The following is a 19,529-nucleotide window of genomic DNA, read 5'->3' as shown; positions in this document are numbered from 1 at the left end:
TAAGAGAGGTTGGTAGTGAAGTGAACAAAGAAAGAATAATGAACCAATGGTTGCAAAGTTTTGAGTCAAAGAGAATGAGTTTGTCACTGTGAGAGGGGGTGTAGTGTTCGTGTTTAATAGTTGGAAGAATAAAATATTTAAAACATGTGGAAAAGATCTCTACCTATCTCTCTCTCTTCTTTTTTATATTTATTTTTATTAATTAATATTCAGGTTTAAAATAAATTTATTATTATTATGATTATTATTGTTAATTTTGATTGTGATTTATATTTATATAAAAAAATGGTGATGGTATTATTATTATTATTATTTACAATTATATTTACTTGTTGTTGTTGTTGTTGTTGTTGTTGTTGTTGTTGTTGTTGTTGTTGTTGTTGTTGTTGTTGTGTTTATATGTATATTTATATTTTGGTTAGTTTGTTTTTTAATTTAAATTTGATAATATTCAAAACTATTGAAAACATATTCCTCTAGCGATATCTCGGTGTTTTTGACAAGTGATAGTAATAATTTGATCTGGTTTTTATCTCCTATGTTGTTATTGCTATTGTTGTTGTTATTGTTATTGGTTGATTTATAATTTTTGATAAATGATAGACAATGATCCAGTGAATTGAATAACCTATCCTTGTTATATTTGAATTGTAATTTGGTGTTTTTCTCTTTTTCTAGATTCTCCATTTCATCATTATCAATATCCATTGCTAATAAATATTCTATATCAATGATACACTAAAAAATAAAAAAGTATTATGATTAGTATATCAAAAAATACACCTATCATTACATCTTCTTCTTCTTCTTCTTCTTCTTCATACATGTTTAATTTCTTGAATTTTCTTTAAAATCAAATCAGATTCAAATGAAGGGTATTGTTGATTAAAATGCTTTTCAATGACGATGACCAATTCTTTGATATTGTCTATAGCTTTTTGGAATAATTCTTCGTGTGCCGATTCTGTAGTATTGTTGTTTTTGTTTGAAGTGTTCTTATTGTTATTGGTGTTGGATGCAGTCTCTGATGCAAGGAATGTCCAATTTCTTTCAATTTCGTCAATCTTTTCGTATTCTACTTTTTGGTTATTGATAAATTCAAAATCATTTTCATCCAATATCAACATTGCCGACGATGTTCGATGATGGTCGTTACTACTACCACCATCCTCTGATTTCGATCCAATACCCTTCCAATAATTTATAGGTGCCTCTAATAATCTTTTACTAACTCCTGCTGTAAATCCAACAACATAAATTGGAAGTGCCTAAAAATAATAAAAGATAAATTAGACTCTTTTCTTTTCTTTTCTATTCTATTCTCTATTGCTTTCTACTATACTACTTACAATCATTCCTGATAAACCACCAATTGCAAAAGCCATTGATTTTGAATCACCATTTAATACAAAAGGAGATACAAATACGGCAAGTGATGGGAAAAATGAAGTGGTGAGAGGAACGTTGAATATGATGCTAACGGCAATAGCAATAAAGGCATACAATGCTCCAATGTTGGTGCCAATGAAAAAGTTAATCGCTACGTTTCTATTCTCTTCACTCATTTCATTTACATTTGCCATGTTGGGCATACTAATACCAACACGTTTAAAATGATCATAAGTTCTCTTCTTTTGTGGATCTGAAAGTATTTCATAAACTGCATTTAATTCTTGAAACTAGAATAATAATAATGATGATGAATGAAGAATAAGTACTCTAATATAGGTATGTATGTATGTATATTTGTTTTATTATTTCAAACCTTTTCATCTGACCCAGTTGGTTTATCGGGATGATATCTTTTAGCTAAAGTCTTGTAAGCTTTTTTAATTTCTTCGTCACTTGCTTCATTTGATATACCCAAGTATTCATACAAGTCTGGTATCTTGTTTTCTTTATTTGGTTCCATTTTTTTATACACAAAAGATAGTTTAAACTACTAAATATCAAAACTATATTATTACTTTACTACAACTCTGTCTGTCTTTCTCTCCCCTTCTACCACTAACTACTAATGATTCTTCCTTCTACTACTATTGTTGATGATATGATAAGTCTTTCTTTCTTCTTTATATATATACAATGAGAGTCTTATATCTATCTTGTTCTGAGGGTGTTAAATACAAATAATACAAAAAAATACAAAATTATTAAATGATACTTTCACCCTTTCCCCACTTTTGACGCTTTGTCTATATTCTTGAAAAACTGATATTACTCTTAAAAAGATAAAATAATAATTTAATTAATTAATTAAATTTGAAGCTCCGATTTATATATGAAATTGATCAATTCGATTTACATATGTATACTATATTATTGCAATAGATCACTATCTATCACAAATATCAATCTAATTTTATATTTATTTCCTTTTGGATTATTTTTTGATTCTCTATAGTGTATCCACCAAATGCTTATTTATATCGCCATTATTATTATTATTATTATTATTATTGTCATGTTTTGATGAACCGCTGTACAAATTGTTGTTGTTGTTGTTAGACGAGGATGTGGAGGAAGATGAAGAAGAACTTGGTTTTGGTCTTTTATCCTTTTTAACTCTATCTAAAAGAACTGATCCAAATTCATCATCGTCTGATAAACTAATAGAAGATGATAAATCATTTCCTATTAATTTATCCAAATATTTATCCTTTTTCTTTTCCTTTTCTTTTCTTTCTCTATCACGATCCTTGGTTGAACTACTAGTAGTAGAACCACTCTTTTCTCTTTCTCTTTCTCTATCTCTATTTTTCTCTTTTTCTCTCTTTCTATCTCTTTCTCTGTCTCTATCCTTATCCCTTTTATCACTACTACCACTACTATCCTTATGACCCTTTTCTTTATCTCTATCTCTTCTATCACTGCTATCCTTGTGACTTCTTTCTCTTTCCCTATCCTTTTCTCTTGGTCTATCACCTCTATCTTTTTCTCTTGATCTTTCCTTTTCTCTTTCTCTTTCTCTTTCTTTGTCTCTTGATGATCGTTCCTTTTCTTTTTCTCTTTCTCTTTCCTTGTCTCTTGGTCTACTATCATCCTTTTCTCTTTTTTCAATTCTTTTTCTATCTCTGTCAACTTCACTCTCCATATGAGAGTGTTTAGTACTGCTACTAGTACTAGATGCTTTAGGAGAGTTGATGGAAGAAGTAGTTGCCATTGGAACTGCAGAAGATGATAAATTGAGAACATTTGAATCATTTAATGAACTATTGAGTGAATTATTGACAGAAGAAGAACCATTATTTGTGGTAGTAGTAGTAGTCGAGGTAGATGTGTTGTTTTGAGAATTGATCATTCTCTTTTCCTTTTTTTTCTTGGCAGATGTAAAGTTCATATAGGTCTTTGAGATTGCCTTTGCATTGAAAAAGGCATCGTTACCAACCAATCCAACAATCTGTCTGTATAGATGAGCTCTAGATGTTTTTTCAATCAATAAAACAGGTGGTTTTCCTTCCTTTTCAGCATCGCACATTATAGTAGTATTTTTCAATTCAATAATCTCTTTGTTTAAATCAACTCCTTCTACTAAAAGTTCCTTTGCTTCTTTTGTCCAATAATATTCTTCTCCATCTTTTGGTGGCTAAAATAAATAAATATATATATTGATTAATATGTTGTAATCTTTTGATTGATTGATTGATTGATAGATTGTAGACATACATTCTTTTCCATTTCTTCTTTTATGACTCTAGTAAGATTTTCCAAAACTCCATTTAATTGCTCAACCAATTTATCTGATTTGTTCCTTGTTCTTTCACTATTATCTTCCCATGCTTTTTTAAGATGCATCTATTCAAAAAAAAAAAAAAAAAAAAAAAAAAAAAAAAAAGTTATAAGGGATTCTCTTTCCCCTCTATCTCTTTTTCCCCCTTACTTTAATAGTTTTCTCTTTTAAAGGCCAAAAATCGACAATTCTTTGGATGGCAGGACCAGTTAAATAACCTTGACTATTTGTTCGAGTGATAGCATCATAAATACTTGCCAACAATGGACCTGCATTTCTTGGTAAAAATTGTTCACCTTTAATAAATGAATAAATCATTAATTAATATTTAAAAAAGATTCTTTGATGATTACTATTTGATGATACCATACTTTTAATTTCACGTTCTAATTTTAAAAGTAATTCTTCCAATTTATCATCGATTGTACCACTACCACCAGTTGTAGAGGTCGAAGTAGTTGAAGTGCCTGTAGGTTTTGATTTTTTGATTCGGTTGGTTGGTGTATTATCAATGGTATCTTTGACCTTTCTCTTTTTCTTTTTAATTGGTGTATTGTTTTCATAGTCTGAATCATCTTCATCCCTTGTCTCCAATTCACCAACGTGTACAAAAAATCCTCCATAATTGGTTGAAACATTTGCTTTTGAAACAACCTAAAACATAACAAGTCAACAAACCATCATTTTGATCTTTTTTTTCTTTTTTTTAATTATACATACAGCATCAGTATTATCAATAAATGAATCATCACTATCATAACGATCGGAATCATCATCTGAATCATCTGCATGAATTCTTTCAATTCTATCAATAACTTCGGTCAACCGATTCTTGGGAAGTGCAGGTAAAAAGTCATCAAACTCTGAGGAATCGCTGAGTGCCGATGTATTGTTCTTGTTGTTGGCACCTGGTTCGTAGAAAGAGTCTGATATCTTGTATTTGTTCTTTTCTTGATTCAATCTCTTTGCTTCCTTTTTAACCAATACATCAAAGTCAATGATATTACTCTCTTTCATGTCAACCTCGAATCGATAGGTTTTCATTTGACTGGTGACATCTTGTTTGTTACTAAATACAAATCTACTTGTACTACCAGTTGATGATGATGATTTTAATTGTGTTGGTATTGTAATATTTGAAGTAGCAGCAGTTGTAGTAGATGTTGTACTAGTAGTAGTTGGTGTAGATGGTTGTTGTGAAGATGATGATGTTGATGTTGAAGTCGTTGATGATGATGACGATGTGAATGAAGGTTTTGATAATGGTGTCAATATATTACTGCTATTATTATTATTGTTATGATGATGATGATGATGGTTGGGTGTTGAAGGTGTCAAAAAGGTTGAAGTAGTACTACTTGTATTACCATTTCCCATCTCTCCTCCTGTTCCTTTGGCAGGTGTAGTAAAGCTATGATCTTTATTCGATGATGCTATAGGTGATATATCCATCCCTCTTCTTCTCCTATATCTCTAAAAAAGATGAAGATAATAAATGTAAAATATAAAATACAAAATGAGCAGAACAGATAATAATAAAAATGAAATTAAAGTTGATATAATGCTAAAATTTTCCAAGGGTGCACCCTTCAACCTCAACCAACCAACAAAAATAAATAAATTAAATCTATCGATCCTCCATCTTTCGGCAATTTAAATTGGTGGGTGACTCCAACTTATTAGTATTATTGCCAATAATCAACAAAACTATTATATTATTTATAAAGTTATACCAACCTTGATTTTGTTGAATTCGAAGTTCCATCCATCCGTCTCAGATGAGTTTTTTTCAAAGCTTTTTTTATTTTATTTTTTTTGAAGTCGATAATTGGGAGAAAGCGCTTTCTTCACCTTTTTGGAGATCATCACCATCATCCTTCATCATCCCTCTACCTACCTACCTACACATATATAAATATATAATATCTTTAGTTCAAACGTCGTTATCTAAACTAGTACAAGTAGTTATTATATCTTATATTATCGAAAATGTTGAGCATGATTAAACAAGCTGGTACACCAGCCGATGCCAAGAGAGGACAATCACTCTTACTCAATATCAGTGCCGCCAAGGGTTTGCAATCGGTTCTCAAATCTAACCTTGGTCCAAAGGGTACCATCAAGATGTTGGTATCTGGTGGTGGTGACATCAAGATTACAAAGGATGGTAGTGTTTTATTACATGAAATGGTATGAACACATATATATGCGACAGACAACAACATATATAATCGATCTATTCTCTTCTTCTTCTTACTAATATATATATATATATTCTGTTCAATTTGTTGTTTGTTATATTTATATGTTTGTTTTATTTAGCAAATTCAACACCCAACAGCAGCATTGATTGCAAGAACAGCAACTGCACAAGATGATATTACAGGTGATGGTACAACATCAAACATTATAACGATTGGCGAATTGTTGAAACAAAGCGAGAGATATTTGGCAGAGAATGTACATCCACGTGTATTGTCAGAGGGTATCAACTTGGCAAAGGATCGTGTTTTAGAGTTCCTCGAGAAATTCAAGCAAACTAAAAACACATTGGACAGAGAATTGTTGGTATCGATTGCTAGATCTTCATTGCGTACAAAGGTTCCAGTACCCATTGCCGATCAACTCACCGAGCACGTAGTCGATGCTCTCTTGCTCATCAGAAAGGATGACGAACCACTCGATCTCTTTATGGTCGAAACCATGACCATGCAACACCGTACCGACGGTGAATCCACCCTCGTCAAGGGTCTTGTCCTTGATCACGGTGCTCGTCATCCAGACATGCCAAAGAAATTAACAAACTGTTTCATCCTTACCTGTAACGTTTCTTTGGAATTTGAAAAGACGTACGTAAACCTAGAAGAAGATAAAGATAGTTATGATTGGATTGCCGTACTTACCTTTTGTTATTTAATATTTTCTTAGTGAAGTAAATTCAAATTTCTTATACAAGGATCATGAACAAAGATCAAGAATGATTGATGGTGAACATAAATTGATTGCACAAAGATGCAGACAAATTATTGAATTAAAGAATCACGTTTGCGATACACCAGACAAGAGCTTTGTTGTCATCAACCAAAAGGGTATTGACCCAATCTGCCTCGACATGTTTGCCAAGGCCGGTATCCTCGCTTTGCGTCGTGCCAAGCGTAGAAATATGGAACGTCTCACATTGGCATGTGGAGGTACCGCCATGAACTCGTTGGAAGACCTCACTCCAGACCTCCTCGGTCACGCCGAGCTCGTCTACGAACACACCATTGGCGAGGACAAATACACTTTTGTCGAAGGTGTCAAGAACCCATTCTCATGTACTATTCTCATCAAAGGACCAAATAAACACACCATCGAGCAAATCAAGGACGCCCTCCGTGATGGTCTCCGTGCTGTCAAAAACACCATTGAAGATGGTGTCGTCATCCCAGGTGGTGGTGCCTTCCAAGTGGCTGCCCACCGTGATCTACTCGAGTTCAAGGACACCGTCCAAGGCCGTACCAAGTTGGGTGTGCAAGCATTTGCCGACGCCATCCTCGTCGTGCCAAAGACCTTGGCCGAAAACTCTGGCTTTGATCCAATGGACACCCTCATCAAGTTGCAAGACGAACATGCCAAGGGCCACATTGTCGGTCTCGACATTACCTCTGGCGAGCCAATGAACCCCATCCAAGAAGGTGTCTACGATCAATACTCTGTCCTCAAACAAATTTACAGAAGCGCTCCAGTCATTGCCGCCCAACTTTTATTAGTCGATGAAATCATCAAGGCCGGTAAGGGTATGAGAGGTAGCAGTGTTCCAGATGGTGCTCAAGAATAAATAAAAAATATATATATAATCTTTTTTTTTTAAAAAATAAATAAATAATTTAATTAAAACAAATACAATAACCTATGATATTATTTTAAATCAATCGCCCATCATGATTTAAACTTACGATGTTTTCTTGTGCAATTGATATCAATAGATTAACTAATATTTTTATTGATAGCTATATTCTTTAGAATCATTTATTTTATGTTCTAATCAACCCTTTTTTAAAATTTAAAGAAATGGAACTCATTTTGGATCAATCTTGGATTTTATGAGGGATGGGGAATACCAATTGGACAAAAAGGTTCAAATTGATAAGGAAATGAATTTCTTTAAGATAATTCAATTACCATCTCTATATTTAGTTCAATGGATATTGAAATATTAAAGAAATGGATTAATACAAATCCTCAAAAGGGATTAGAATTTAAATTAATTTATAAAGTAGGTATTAAAGTAGCTTTTAAAAATAATCATGTTATAATTATTTTAGGTTCAAGAGATGGATTCCAAGCTTCATCTTTCCTTTTGAAGTCCCCCAACAAAAAAATTGGATAAATCATCATATATCGATGTCGCAATCCCTCGACTGAAACCCTCTGATATTTAGTTTAAAAAAGGTCAGAAGAAGGTTTCTATAGATTTTTTGTGGTTTTGATTGAAAGACTGGACATGGTTTCTTTTGTTTTTGGACCGACCCTTTTTTCCTCATTTTAAATAAAAGGTCAAACGAATCAGATAAATCTTTATGTGATTACAGTGCTGATAATATTGCAGTCTCTTTTTGGTGTATTAATAGCCGTATGTATATATGTGATTGTTTATAGATATCACTCTCTAACCCCGCCTCCCCTCTACTCTATGAACCTCAATCAAGGATGTACCAACAATTCTTCATGTATTTGATATAGATGGAGTGTACTATGCTATCAACATAACGAATGGAGATCTCATCTTTAAACATACAATACCTTTATCTCCTGGTGATTTGGTAGAATTCAATGGTGTTGTTATTCAACCATCATCATCTGGTGATGACTTTTTGCTCATTGGAGGTAATATAACAATCTTATATTCCAATTATTTGGTCATATAATGTTCAGGTACGTCATAATCTTTACAATAATATTAATAATGATTGTCATAATAATAATAATACTTCTCTCTCTTTCTCTTTAGAATAACACTCTTTTTCAAAAGTCATTCATAGATTTAAAGTTTCCACAACTAGATGACCAATGGAGTCCTCAGATTGCATCATATGATTCAATTAACAATATAGTGTACCTGAATGCCGAGTATACTGCCGGTTCAGTGTTGCTAAAATTTGATTATAATCAAAAAAAAGAGTATACATACTTCTACTTTTTACAATGTTTGCTATGGATCATCTAATTATTATTATTATTGTTTTAGGGATGTGATAACTTTATCAGGTAATGGATTATTCATACAATCATCTTACAATGAGTCAACTGGTACAATATATCTGGGTGGTCCAAGTCAAGCAACCAACCAATATGGTCAGATGGTAGTTGTCACCTATAACACTCTGTCTGGAGATATGTCATCGACCACTATTAAATTCGATCATGTTCCTGATAGTTGTTATTACTCTACCGAGTTGTATCAACACAACTCCAATTTCTTTGCTGGACTAAGAGGTGATACTGGTGATTGAGCATCCTACATATTTGAAGTGGATATCATTGAAAACACTTCAACATCCCAAACGAAAACGCCGGTGCAATTGATGGATAAATGAGCTTTGTATTGGACCCTGTCAATGGTTATCTCTCGATGATTTCAATCAATGGTTACGGAGACTATAAACTCGAAATTTGTTTGGCCAATCTTAATACCTATGAGGTTAGTCAATATGGTATACCAAATGCACTTATCCGGCTCATTGATGTTGACACTTTCTTTATGACTCTATCCTAATAATAATTAAAATAAAAATAAAATTTACTTTATAGATCATTCTTTCTTTCTTTTGTTATAATTATATAATTGTTGAGTTTAATTTATTTATTCATCAGTTTCCATACTTTCCAAAGTATTTCTAGAAACTTTAATTTTATCCCTAGTATCTATTAAATCGTCGTACAAAACCTTTCTCTTTTTGATTTTGTTTTCCTTTGTCTTTTTCTTCTTTTCTACTTGTTTTTGTTTGTATTGAGCGTAATCGTTGATCTTTAGTAATTTTCCTTCTTGTCTTCTTTCGAATCTCTTGGCGATGATCTTTTCTTCAATTTCCTTGTACAATTTGGATACATTGACAGCTCCAATCTTCTTTCTGAGCATGATTAAAACCTCTTCTGCCAACTCCTTTTCAGCGTCTGATACATTTTCAACCTTGGAGTCCAAGGTCTTTACGATTGGCGATACGATGAATCCAAGGTATTCCTTGAGGTTGTCCATATTTAATTGAGTAACCATAACTGCATACCATCTAAATACAACCTTTCTTCTAGTTTCTCCTCTCTTTGATGCAATCTTTGATAATCTACTAAACATCCAATCAATCATTTCCTTTGATTTTAATTGTACATTTGTTTCTTTTACTTCTTCGAATTCTTCTTCTATTTCCTCTTCTTCTTCTTCATCTTCTACTTCTTGTTGTTGTTGAATTAAATTTAAACCCCAATTTGAATAATCATCACCTTCAATATGATCTTCATTTTCCTTGTCCAAAACTTGAATTGGTTTGATACCAGTACACTTGGTAAATATCATTGACAAAAAGATGAGATTCTTGACCAATTGTAAACCCAATTCTTCGGTCAACAATTGACTATTAATTTGTGCGCATGTCTTTTTGGTCAATTGATAGAGATTGGTTGGATCGAAAACAATAGAGGTGATTGATTTTTGTAGAGGAGTGGGTTGTTGCTTCTTCTTTTGTTGTTGAGAAGAGTGGATAGAGTTGACGAGTGGAATCAATTCTTCAACCTTTTGAGCGGTAAAGTATCCACCATAGATACGATTGATACATGTTCTAACCCAAATATGTGGATAGTTGAGGAACTCCAAGGCAATGGACCATAGTGGAGAGGCAGCAGTCTTGGCGTACAACGAAGAATCGACGGCATAGATCTTTTCCATGGCGACAAAGATAAAATATACCAATTGCCAACCATCGAGTGATGATGACTTGGACAACTCTTCTTCGGTCAAGGCGGCATTGTCAGTCAACAATTGTTTCCATTTGGCCAAACCACCACTGAGATGTTGTACCATGAGTGGAAGGATTGCTTCAAAGTGTACAGAGAATGATGCACCAGCACCTTCAGCCATGAGACTGATGACTTGAGCTGCCAACTTGTGCATGGCAACATTTCCATTGGGATTGTTGAACCAAGTGACAATGACATCGACCAACTTTTTGATATGGGTTTGTCCAATACGTCCTGAAATGGTCTTGATGATACGAGAGACCAATGATCTACAATCCTCAGAGGTATCATTACCCAATCTGGCGGCCAATGGGATAAAGATAATCGAGAGGTACTTGTGTAGAACCTCTAGAGGGAAGGCTTCGGATACCTTGAGCAACATCTTGAGAACTGACAAACGACCTTCTGGAGTCTCATAGGCAAGATTCTTGATCAAAAAGGTAATGTGTGTCTTTAATCTGTCTTCTCCCATTGGATAATATAAAAGGAAATCGATAAACATATTTGCCAATGCTCTTTGATCATTGACAACTGTAGTTCTAACCAATATATTACAAACTATATCAATAATATCATAAATTTCTACAACTTGAACTTTACTTGTAATTATTTTCTAAATAAAAAGTAAAAAAGAAAAGAATTAATAAATCTAAAAAGTTTTTGTTTTCTTTTCTTTTTTTGACTTACATGAACAAATTCAATAGTTTCATCAATTTTAGCTTTTGGATCATCGAATAATTGTTTTGAAAGTTGAAGAATGGAGATGATTTGATTTGTACCAATAGCATTACCCTTATGTCTGTTGGTGTAGATGGCAGTGAGAATATTGAAACAACTGCTGGTAATCTTTTGGTTGGAAATGTCTTTGGAGAGACGAGTCAAGATCTTAACGACAATTGACTTGAAACTCTTGTCCAACGATGGAATGTGGTAGTTGGGACGAAGCATTTCACGGAGTACACGAATAGAGAGATCGACAATATTGACTTGGCTGTGTGAGAGTGATTGGACAACCATGGGGACGAGTGGATCGATCATATCCATCAACTTGAGCGACTGATCGTTACGAATGGCACGTTTCAAGAGACGGAGTGCCAACTCGACAAAGATGTATGAGAAACTGTCCCATTGCTTGACCATGTTGTCCTTGTAGTGGAGTGGGTTGGCTTGGATGGTCATAGTCTCCTCGTAGGTCTTTTTGAGGTTGGGGTTGCGGTCGGGCTTCTTTTGGTCCTCGGCACGTTTGGTGAGACCCTTGGTGTTGAGGTTGTAGGCGAGGATGAGAGTGTCCTTAACGGTGGAGCTCTTGTTGGCTTGGAGACCTTCGTCCATGGCGTCGAGGAGCATGCCAATCTTTGGCAAGAGACGTTTGGATGGTGTCTGGAGAATGATACCTTCGAGAGGGTCGATGATACGTTGTTGGACCTGTGCAAAGGTAGTGTACTCGGCGACGAGTGTCATAACGTCAGATACGTGTGGTGCCTTGGCTTCAGAGTAGAGTTCCTTGTGTGCAGAGACATCGTCGGGCATAGTAATATCGAAAAAGATATAGTCTACGGTGGCAGTGACAATAGACTTTACAGAATTGTCAATGCATCCACACTCGGCCTTGATAGTCTCTTTGAGGTGATTGAGCAGTGTGTAGAGGGTAAAGATAAGGATATGCTTTTGGTAACCGCTGTGCAAGTGGACAAGCATCTCTTTGACAACTTCTGGGAACATCTTGGCGCCAATGACCTCGAGCACAGTGCATAGTGTCTCACGACACACGTCACGTACCATTTGGGTCTTGCTCTTGAGCTCGGCACACACCTTGGCCAAAAGACGGGCACGCAACAATCCAGAACTCTTTCTTGGCAACAACTCGATCAACTTAAATACGGCGAGTGCAACGGGCAAGTTGACGACGGCCTCAACGTCAGAGAATCGGTCGTACTTGTCGACACGACGCTTGATCTTGAGATACTTGTCGAGACGGGGCATGAGACTGTGCACGATCGTGTCGTGGATCTCTTGCGACAAGGTACGCTTCTTGGCGTTGAGTTGACGCTTTTGCTGCTCTTCCTTGCGTTGTTTGGCTAGGTCTTCCTTGGTCAACTTGGCCTGCTTGGATGGATGGAGGAACACAACCTTGCCGAGCTTGCCACCCTGGTTGATGAGCTTGTCTTCGCCAATGGTACCCTTTTTGATGGCAGCTACACGGTCGCCGCCAATATCGTCATTGTCAATGTAAAAGTGGAAGGCGTCGAGCACACCGCACACGGAACGCAAGAGGAACTTCATGGCACCTTCGTTCTTGTCCATCGTCTTGAGAAGCAGGTCGGCCAGCTTGTAGTAGTCGCTCCACTCCATCTGCTTGGCAATGGTAGCGAGCGCACGGGTAGCCTTACCCATCATGTCATTGTCAGTGTGGTCACGGTTGTCCGATTCGTCGACCATCATCGTGGTAAACAACGGCACAAAGATCTGGAACGATGTGTTGGATGACAGCTTGTGGCCGGTATTCAACACGTTGATGAGCATGTCAAACGATGCTCCACGTCTACCCTTCTTGATGTCATTGTACGAGAGGAAGAAGTTGGTTTCCTGTGTCTCTCCAACAAGTGGCTTCAAATCTTCAAAGAACAACTCGCATTTGGTGACGACGAGCAAACGACTAAACAAGGCCAACAACTCTTCTCTGGCAGTACACTTTGATACACGACATGCTTGACGTACACATGGAATCAAAGCGTCTTGAAGTAATTTGATCAATGTGTCATTGGAGAGTAAATGATTCTTCCTATCGACAGTGTTATCGTCTTCTTTGAGATGGTCAATGAGGATATTAGCAGATTGAACGGCACATGCACGAACAGAGTAATCTGAATCATTGACAAAATACAAGATGTTGTAGAACAATGGGAGAATTTGTTGATCGTTGAATTCCAAGATGCTGTCGGCATTATTGAGCTTTTCAAAAGCGGCAAACATCTTTTTAAAGTCGTAGGTGTCGTTGGCGGTACGTACAGCATAGCTGTTCAAATCCACGAGGATGGGGAGGATCGGTTCGAGATAGGGGACACGCTTTCCAAGATGTACAAATACATCGGTCAACAATGTACGAGTTTGTTTTGACTGGAAGACATAGTAGAGGACCGACAGTGACGACACATGTTCTTGTACTTGACTATCATCAATTTGTTGCATCAAATTGGAAACAATGGTCAAGATGGAAACAGACAATATTTCTTCTTGATACTTTACAAAGTTAAAGTTTTCAATACGAATACCCTTTCCTCCAAATGGTTTGTAACTCTTGCAGAAATGTAACATAATTTCCAACAACAAACATGCTTGATCCTTGTCCAAACTATATTTACTGACTTCAACCAAAATCACAACCTTTCTCTTGGATAAATTCTTTAATTTGGTTGGTTTCTTTTTCTTTGGTTTTGATGGGATTACTGCAGTAGTTGTAGGAGTAGTTGTCTTTTCAATATCCATTGATTCTTTCTTTTCTTCTTCCTCTTCTTCCTCATCTTCTTCTTCTTCATCACTTTCATCATCACTATCTTCTTGTTGGCCTTCAACTTCCTTCTTTTCCTCTTCTTTTTCTTCAACTACTTGATCAACCTTCATTTCTTGGTCTTGTTGAGGTTTTGGTTGATTCTTTTTCTTTTCAGATTCTCTTTGTCTAAGATCTTTGATACGTTTTTCTTCTGCCAATTTCTCCTTTTGCTTGGAATCGTCCAAGATGAGTGAGATGGATGAAATGATGGCATTGACATTGGGAACGACAACCTTTTTGAATAACTCTCTATCTTCAGCGGTGGATTCTTCATCGACGGCAAGTACGAGTAGATTTTCCATGATGGTGAGGATATCATCGTGATGAGCAGAGCTGACTGGAAGGAAGCCAAACAACATGGGCAAGAGATTCTCGTGTCTGACGAGTTGACCGACAATGTTGGCGGATCTGCTGATTGCCATGATACACTGCTTCATACCCTCAGAGAGACCTTGATGGCCAACCTCTGGAATGATTCTGGCGATAATGTCAACAATGACATCCAAGTATTGCTCGTTGGACGATGACTGGCCATCAATGACAACATTGGTGACAAACTTGGGTAGTCTTTCGAGAAGCAGAGCGACACGTCTGAATACCAACGAACGAACCTCTCCGACTGTAGCAGCACCCTTTTTCCACTTGTAGTGGTCTCTATCATTACCAAATGACTTGCTCGAGCAGATAGACACAGAGATAGTAGTGAGAATGTGTAGAATGGTGCCCATGTATGGTTCCAAAATACCACCCAATTGACGAATCATTGGTTGAGCAATATTAAGGAAACTAACTTGATGATCAAGTGATGGTAACTTGTTTACGTCACCTTGAATAATTTCGGTCATACTATTCATATTTTGATCCTCCTTTCCTTCACCATCTTGGAAGATTGATAAATTGGTAAATTGGAAAACAATTCTGTCAATGACTGGTTTAATTTCTTGACTTGTGAAACCGGCCAAATAAGTAAGGATAAAGTTACGTTGTGACTCTAGTTGACGACGATTAGTACCCTTACGGTAGATCTTTGACAAGAGAATACGAGTGATGAGTTGGAGGATGATGGCACGATGATCGGAATCGACCGAGACGTGTGGGGATGCCTGTGACACGATAAAGGTGGTCATTTCCTCACGCATGGTAGCGTCTCTAACCAAACGCTCCAATGTCTTTTTGTAAGGGAGGATTTCCTTTTGTTGCCAAATCACAATACATTGAATGGACTGAGATTGCACCTTTTCATCGTCGACATCGAGACAAGTCATGAAAATCTCTAGCATGAGTTCGGGATGGACAATCTTGTCGGGTGATTGCTGAGCAAAGAATTCGAGGTAGGCAACCATCAGATTTCTGGCAATGATGGCACTGTAGGTACGTGGTGGAGCATCTCTGTCGATTGAGTCACCGAGGAGTCTTGGTTGATTGATCATAGTGTCAATCATCGATGTAAAGACATGGGTGTGACGTTGGTTGTAGTCGTAGACGAGGAAACTCAAGAACAATGTGGTAATGTCGCTGACATAGTCCTCAAAAAGCTTGCCATTTTGTGAAACAAACTTGATCAATGTCTCGGCCATTGAGATTGGTTCGGTATGATAGTAAATGATATTCATACCAACAGCGGTGTGACGTCTCTTGCCCTTTTGTTGTTGTTGTTGTGGTTGGAAACTGCCATCGGCCAAAGTCGATGACTCAGTATTTGAAAAATCATTAAAATCAAAGAATAATTGATAGATTGATTGAACGGTAAAGTATTGTTTGCTTGATTCCTCTTCAACCATCTTTACATCATTTCTTTGATCTTCTTCTTCTTCAACTATAACCTTTTTATCTTCTTCTTCTTCCTCTTGTTCATCTTGTTCATCTTCACCATCTTTTTCAATTTCTTCCAATTCCACTATATTTTCTTCTTCTGTTGCACCACCACATTCTGCAATTAAACTTTCTTGTCTCTTTTTTGCAATAAATGTATCAATATCTAAAAAATTAAAAAAAATATATTAATATTAATATTTATGTCTATTCATTTTCTTTTTCTTTTTTGTTTCTATTTTGTTTCTTTTACCATTATTATTTAATTTAATTAAATTTAAGATGATTGGGAAAATGATTGATAGATCCTTTTTACAAATCTCTGTTAGGAACTTTTGAACACCAGTCCAAAGAAGGGTATAACGAATGTATAGAGTACCCAAAAGATAGTGGTAGATGTGTTGGTTGAGATAGACAACCTTTTCACTATTGTAGACGGCCATAACATTGTCGATACGACGCATGACGGTACGACCTTCGATGGTGTGGTATTTGGTGTTTTCAACATCGAGACAATTGTCAAAAACCTTTTCCATCAATCGATACTCGGCGGTTGGATCGACCGAGTTCTTTTGAGCCATTTGTTGTTCAGTTGGCTTTGTAGCATTGAATCCAACAGTCAATTGATTGATAAATGCAAGTAAACTGAGTGTTGAACGTCTAATGTATGTTGACTTGTTGGATAAATTCTCTTTGAAAAGTGGTAAAATATCATTCTTGAATGTATCATTGGCAATGTAATAGGTAGAATCTATCTTGACAGCTGCTGGTTTGTTGGCAGTGGTAGTACCCTTTTTCGACTTTTTGTTGTTGGTCATTGAATCATCCTTAACAATTGGGTGCTTGATTGTATTTAATAATGTGACGTATGTTTCGAAAAAGCAAGAAACAGATGTGAGGATATAATAGTTGGTTGGATTGTTACGGACCAAATCCAAGTACTTGGAGATTGATGCCTTCATTTTGTTGATGTTTTCAAATCTTGATAATAAAATGGAAGTAGTGATAATGGTTTGTGAAAGCAAATAGGTGTAAATGACTGTTCCGTCTTGTTGATGCTTTTGTAAAATATTATATAATTGATCGAGTGATGAGATGATGGCATCTTGATCGACGATGGGTAAAAATTGGAGACATGTCAATGCTGACCAAACCGATTTTAATTCAGTCTCGTCAAGCTGCGCTGTCGATGTTGTCTTTGACTTGCTATTAAATGTTGAAATGATAGAGATGATTCGATTGGAGAGGGATGGGGTGTTGGTCAACTGCTTCATATCGTGATGGTTGACGGGTGCAGCGGTGAAGGGATCAATGGTGAAACATCGGATCAAAAAGGAGAGGGTGCTCTCGAGAGAGAGCGTGGTGGCGTTTCGCTCTAGATACTTGACGAGACGGTTAAAGAAGAATGCCTCAAAGAGCTGCTCGCGATCCAACTGCAAGCAGAATCTAAAGACACTGTGTTGCGCGGTTTGGTCGGCCGTCGAGAACAACAAGTCGACCAACATAAAGAACGAGTCGCGTTCCTCGCGATGTCCGTCACCCTCGATCAACGGCAGATACGATGACATGACCAACGTGATCTCTGCAATCTCGAATTCGTATTGTTGTATGTATTGTTTGTAGAACGTCTTGTTCAAACAGGCCTGGAGAATGGTCAAAATGTCGCTGGTCTCCACCACCTGCTCGCCGTTTCTATGTGACACCCATTGACCCACGATATTGTAGTATGCGTTGACTTGGTTCGAGTGGTGCTGGCTGTGCTCCTGGCTCGGCTTCTTTTCCCCCTTTACCATCTGCACCAGCTGCTCCACCTCTTTGCGCAGACACGTCCACACTGGGTTTAATGCGTCTGTCTCGTTTCTGCCATGTGCCACCATCTGGCGATGCATCATTCTCATGAACCGGAATCTCGACAGTGACTTGGCCACCGTGTACTTGTTCACATCACCACACCAATTGGCGTAATCCATACGACGGAATATGACAGGCAGGAGAATCTCTGTACGCGAGTGGAATCTACCCTTGACACCCTTGACAGTGCCAAACAACAGATAGGAGAACGAGTCGGCATACGAGTAACTTGAATCGTCTTGTGCCAATCTAAACATCTCTTCCAACAATGGTTCAACACTCTCCACACCAATCTTTCTAACAAGGAATGCTAACCCTTCAGCTGCAAACCTTCTAATATAATGTTTCTTGTGTGTAAACAATTGTGAGTATATTCTAAATAATAAAAGTAAATAAATGTAAAGTAAATAAGTATTAGTATCTATTTGTAGTATACTATAGCTATGTATGTATGTATATACATACTTGTAGAGAGTAATAAAATCTTTAAGAATATATTTCTCCAAGAATTTAAACATGAAACAAATAGAGGTGAATATCTCTTCGATTGCTTCAGAGGTGAGAACAGGTTTACCAGAGTTGGGTTGAATCTGTAAGAGTTGGATGAGTACTTGGAGCACGGGAAGGAATGATTCGTAGAACTCACTTCTGAGGTCTCTCGACAATGCAGCCAACACACTGAGAATAGCTTTGAGTGCCATCGAGTTGGGTACTTGGAGATGCTTGATAATGATGCGAATCAATTCATCCTTGTGCAAAAGTACCTGTGGTAATGCCGTCATATAGGTGATGGCATTGATATCGTCTCTAAAGTTACTATAGTGTAGTGTCAAGTTATTGTCTGTCCACTGTTGCAGTGTCATCACAAAGTAAGAGTCATTGTCACTTTGTACCTCTATAATACGATCACCAACACGTTTATTAAATGTTGATATATCAATCTTTCCAATCTTTGCATTAAATCCTCTGTACTATTAAAATAGTAAAGTAAAAAAAAGAAAAATAATAATAATGATAAGTATGAGAGTTGATGAATGGGTGTGTCATATTTTCTTTCTTTTTGTCTATCTTACTTTATATCTATTTTCATAACCTTGTTCGGGAGTATCATCATAATCATCTTCTGAATCGATATCCATACCATTGATAGTGTCACTTTCAGTGGTGGATTGTAGTTTATCGAGGTATTGATTTTGAATGATGGTAAGATCGATGTTTTCAGAATCAACCTTTTCAACCATCTGTGATAATGATGGTGCACTTTCACTCTTTTTCTTGTTCGTTAGAATCGAAGAAGAGGATGCGGCAGCTGTATTACTACTCGTAGTTGGTGTCTTTTTGATTCCTACATTACCTCCTTTGTTGTTGGTTTTGGAGGTGTTTGTATTCTTTGCCATAGTGTGTAGTTTATACTATTTCACTAAATGGTTGTAATGTATAATATATATATGTATGTATCTATCTAAAAACAAACAAAAGTATATTGTATTTATGTATGTTGTATTGAGTTTGTTTGGTTTCTATTAATGTAGAAATGTGGAGGGATAGGATAGATAAATAATATATTAAAATAAACACTCCTCTATATTGATG

General features: G+C 36.4%; 6 protein-coding genes across 6 annotated transcripts; 2 read left to right on the top strand and 4 right to left on the bottom strand.

Moving 5' to 3' along the window:
• Positions 1-435: 435 nt before the first annotated feature.
• On the bottom strand, positions 436-1,912 carry DFA_11870 (uncharacterized protein; the record flags this gene model as incomplete). The annotated part of the gene is made up of 4 exons (XM_004350763.1): positions 436-738; positions 825-1,268; positions 1,350-1,679; positions 1,766-1,912. 4 exons carry the CDS (start codon positions 1,910-1,912, stop codon positions 436-438), a joined length of 1,224 nt encoding a protein of 407 aa, XP_004350814.1.
• Positions 1,913-2,398: 486 nt separating this feature from the next.
• Positions 2,399-5,182, bottom strand: DFA_11869 (uncharacterized protein; the record flags this gene model as incomplete). Its single annotated transcript, XM_004350762.1, has 5 exons — positions 2,399-3,586; positions 3,667-3,795; positions 3,881-4,026; positions 4,084-4,384; positions 4,451-5,182. The coding sequence occupies 5 exons, from the start codon at positions 5,180-5,182 to the stop codon at positions 2,399-2,401; spliced, it is 2,496 nt and encodes an 831-aa protein (XP_004350813.1).
• Positions 5,183-5,719: 537 nt separating this feature from the next.
• On the top strand, positions 5,720-7,550 carry cct6 (chaperonin containing TCP1 zeta subunit; the record flags this gene model as incomplete). The annotated part of the gene is made up of 3 exons (XM_004350761.1): positions 5,720-5,920; positions 6,053-6,579; positions 6,659-7,550. The coding sequence occupies 3 exons, from the start codon at positions 5,720-5,722 to the stop codon at positions 7,548-7,550; spliced, it is 1,620 nt and encodes a 539-aa protein (XP_004350812.1).
• Positions 7,551-7,913: 363 nt separating this feature from the next.
• Positions 7,914-9,225, top strand: DFA_11867 (uncharacterized protein; the record flags this gene model as incomplete). Its single annotated transcript, XM_004350760.1, has 5 exons — positions 7,914-7,988; positions 8,210-8,363; positions 8,456-8,631; positions 8,724-8,893; positions 8,961-9,225. 5 exons carry the CDS (start codon positions 7,914-7,916, stop codon positions 9,223-9,225), a joined length of 840 nt encoding a protein of 279 aa, XP_004350811.1.
• Positions 9,226-9,575: 350 nt separating this feature from the next.
• On the bottom strand, positions 9,576-17,359 carry utp20 (HEAT repeat-containing protein; the record flags this gene model as incomplete). The annotated part of the gene is made up of 3 exons (XM_004350759.1): positions 9,576-11,336; positions 11,411-16,251; positions 16,339-17,359. The coding sequence occupies 3 exons, from the start codon at positions 17,357-17,359 to the stop codon at positions 9,576-9,578; spliced, it is 7,623 nt and encodes a 2,540-aa protein (XP_004350810.1).
• A 418-nt stretch (positions 17,360-17,777) lies between these two features.
• DFA_11865 (HEAT repeat-containing protein) lies at positions 17,778-19,333 on the bottom strand (the record flags this gene model as incomplete). The annotated part of the gene is made up of 4 exons (XM_004350758.1): positions 17,778-18,019; positions 18,058-18,311; positions 18,402-18,907; positions 19,010-19,333. The coding sequence occupies 4 exons, from the start codon at positions 19,331-19,333 to the stop codon at positions 17,778-17,780; spliced, it is 1,326 nt and encodes a 441-aa protein (XP_004350809.1).
• Between the last annotated feature and the right edge of the window lie 196 nt (positions 19,334-19,529).

Source organism: Cavenderia fasciculata (assembly GCF_000203815.1).
Source record: "Cavenderia fasciculata unplaced genomic scaffold Scf_EUAJFUG02HR96I-5, whole genome shotgun sequence".
NCBI classification, from domain to species: Eukaryota; Evosea; class Eumycetozoa; order Acytosteliales; family Cavenderiaceae; genus Cavenderia; species Cavenderia fasciculata.
Note: the sequence above shows the minus strand (reverse complement) of the source record. Positions and strands in the feature narration are given on the sequence as shown.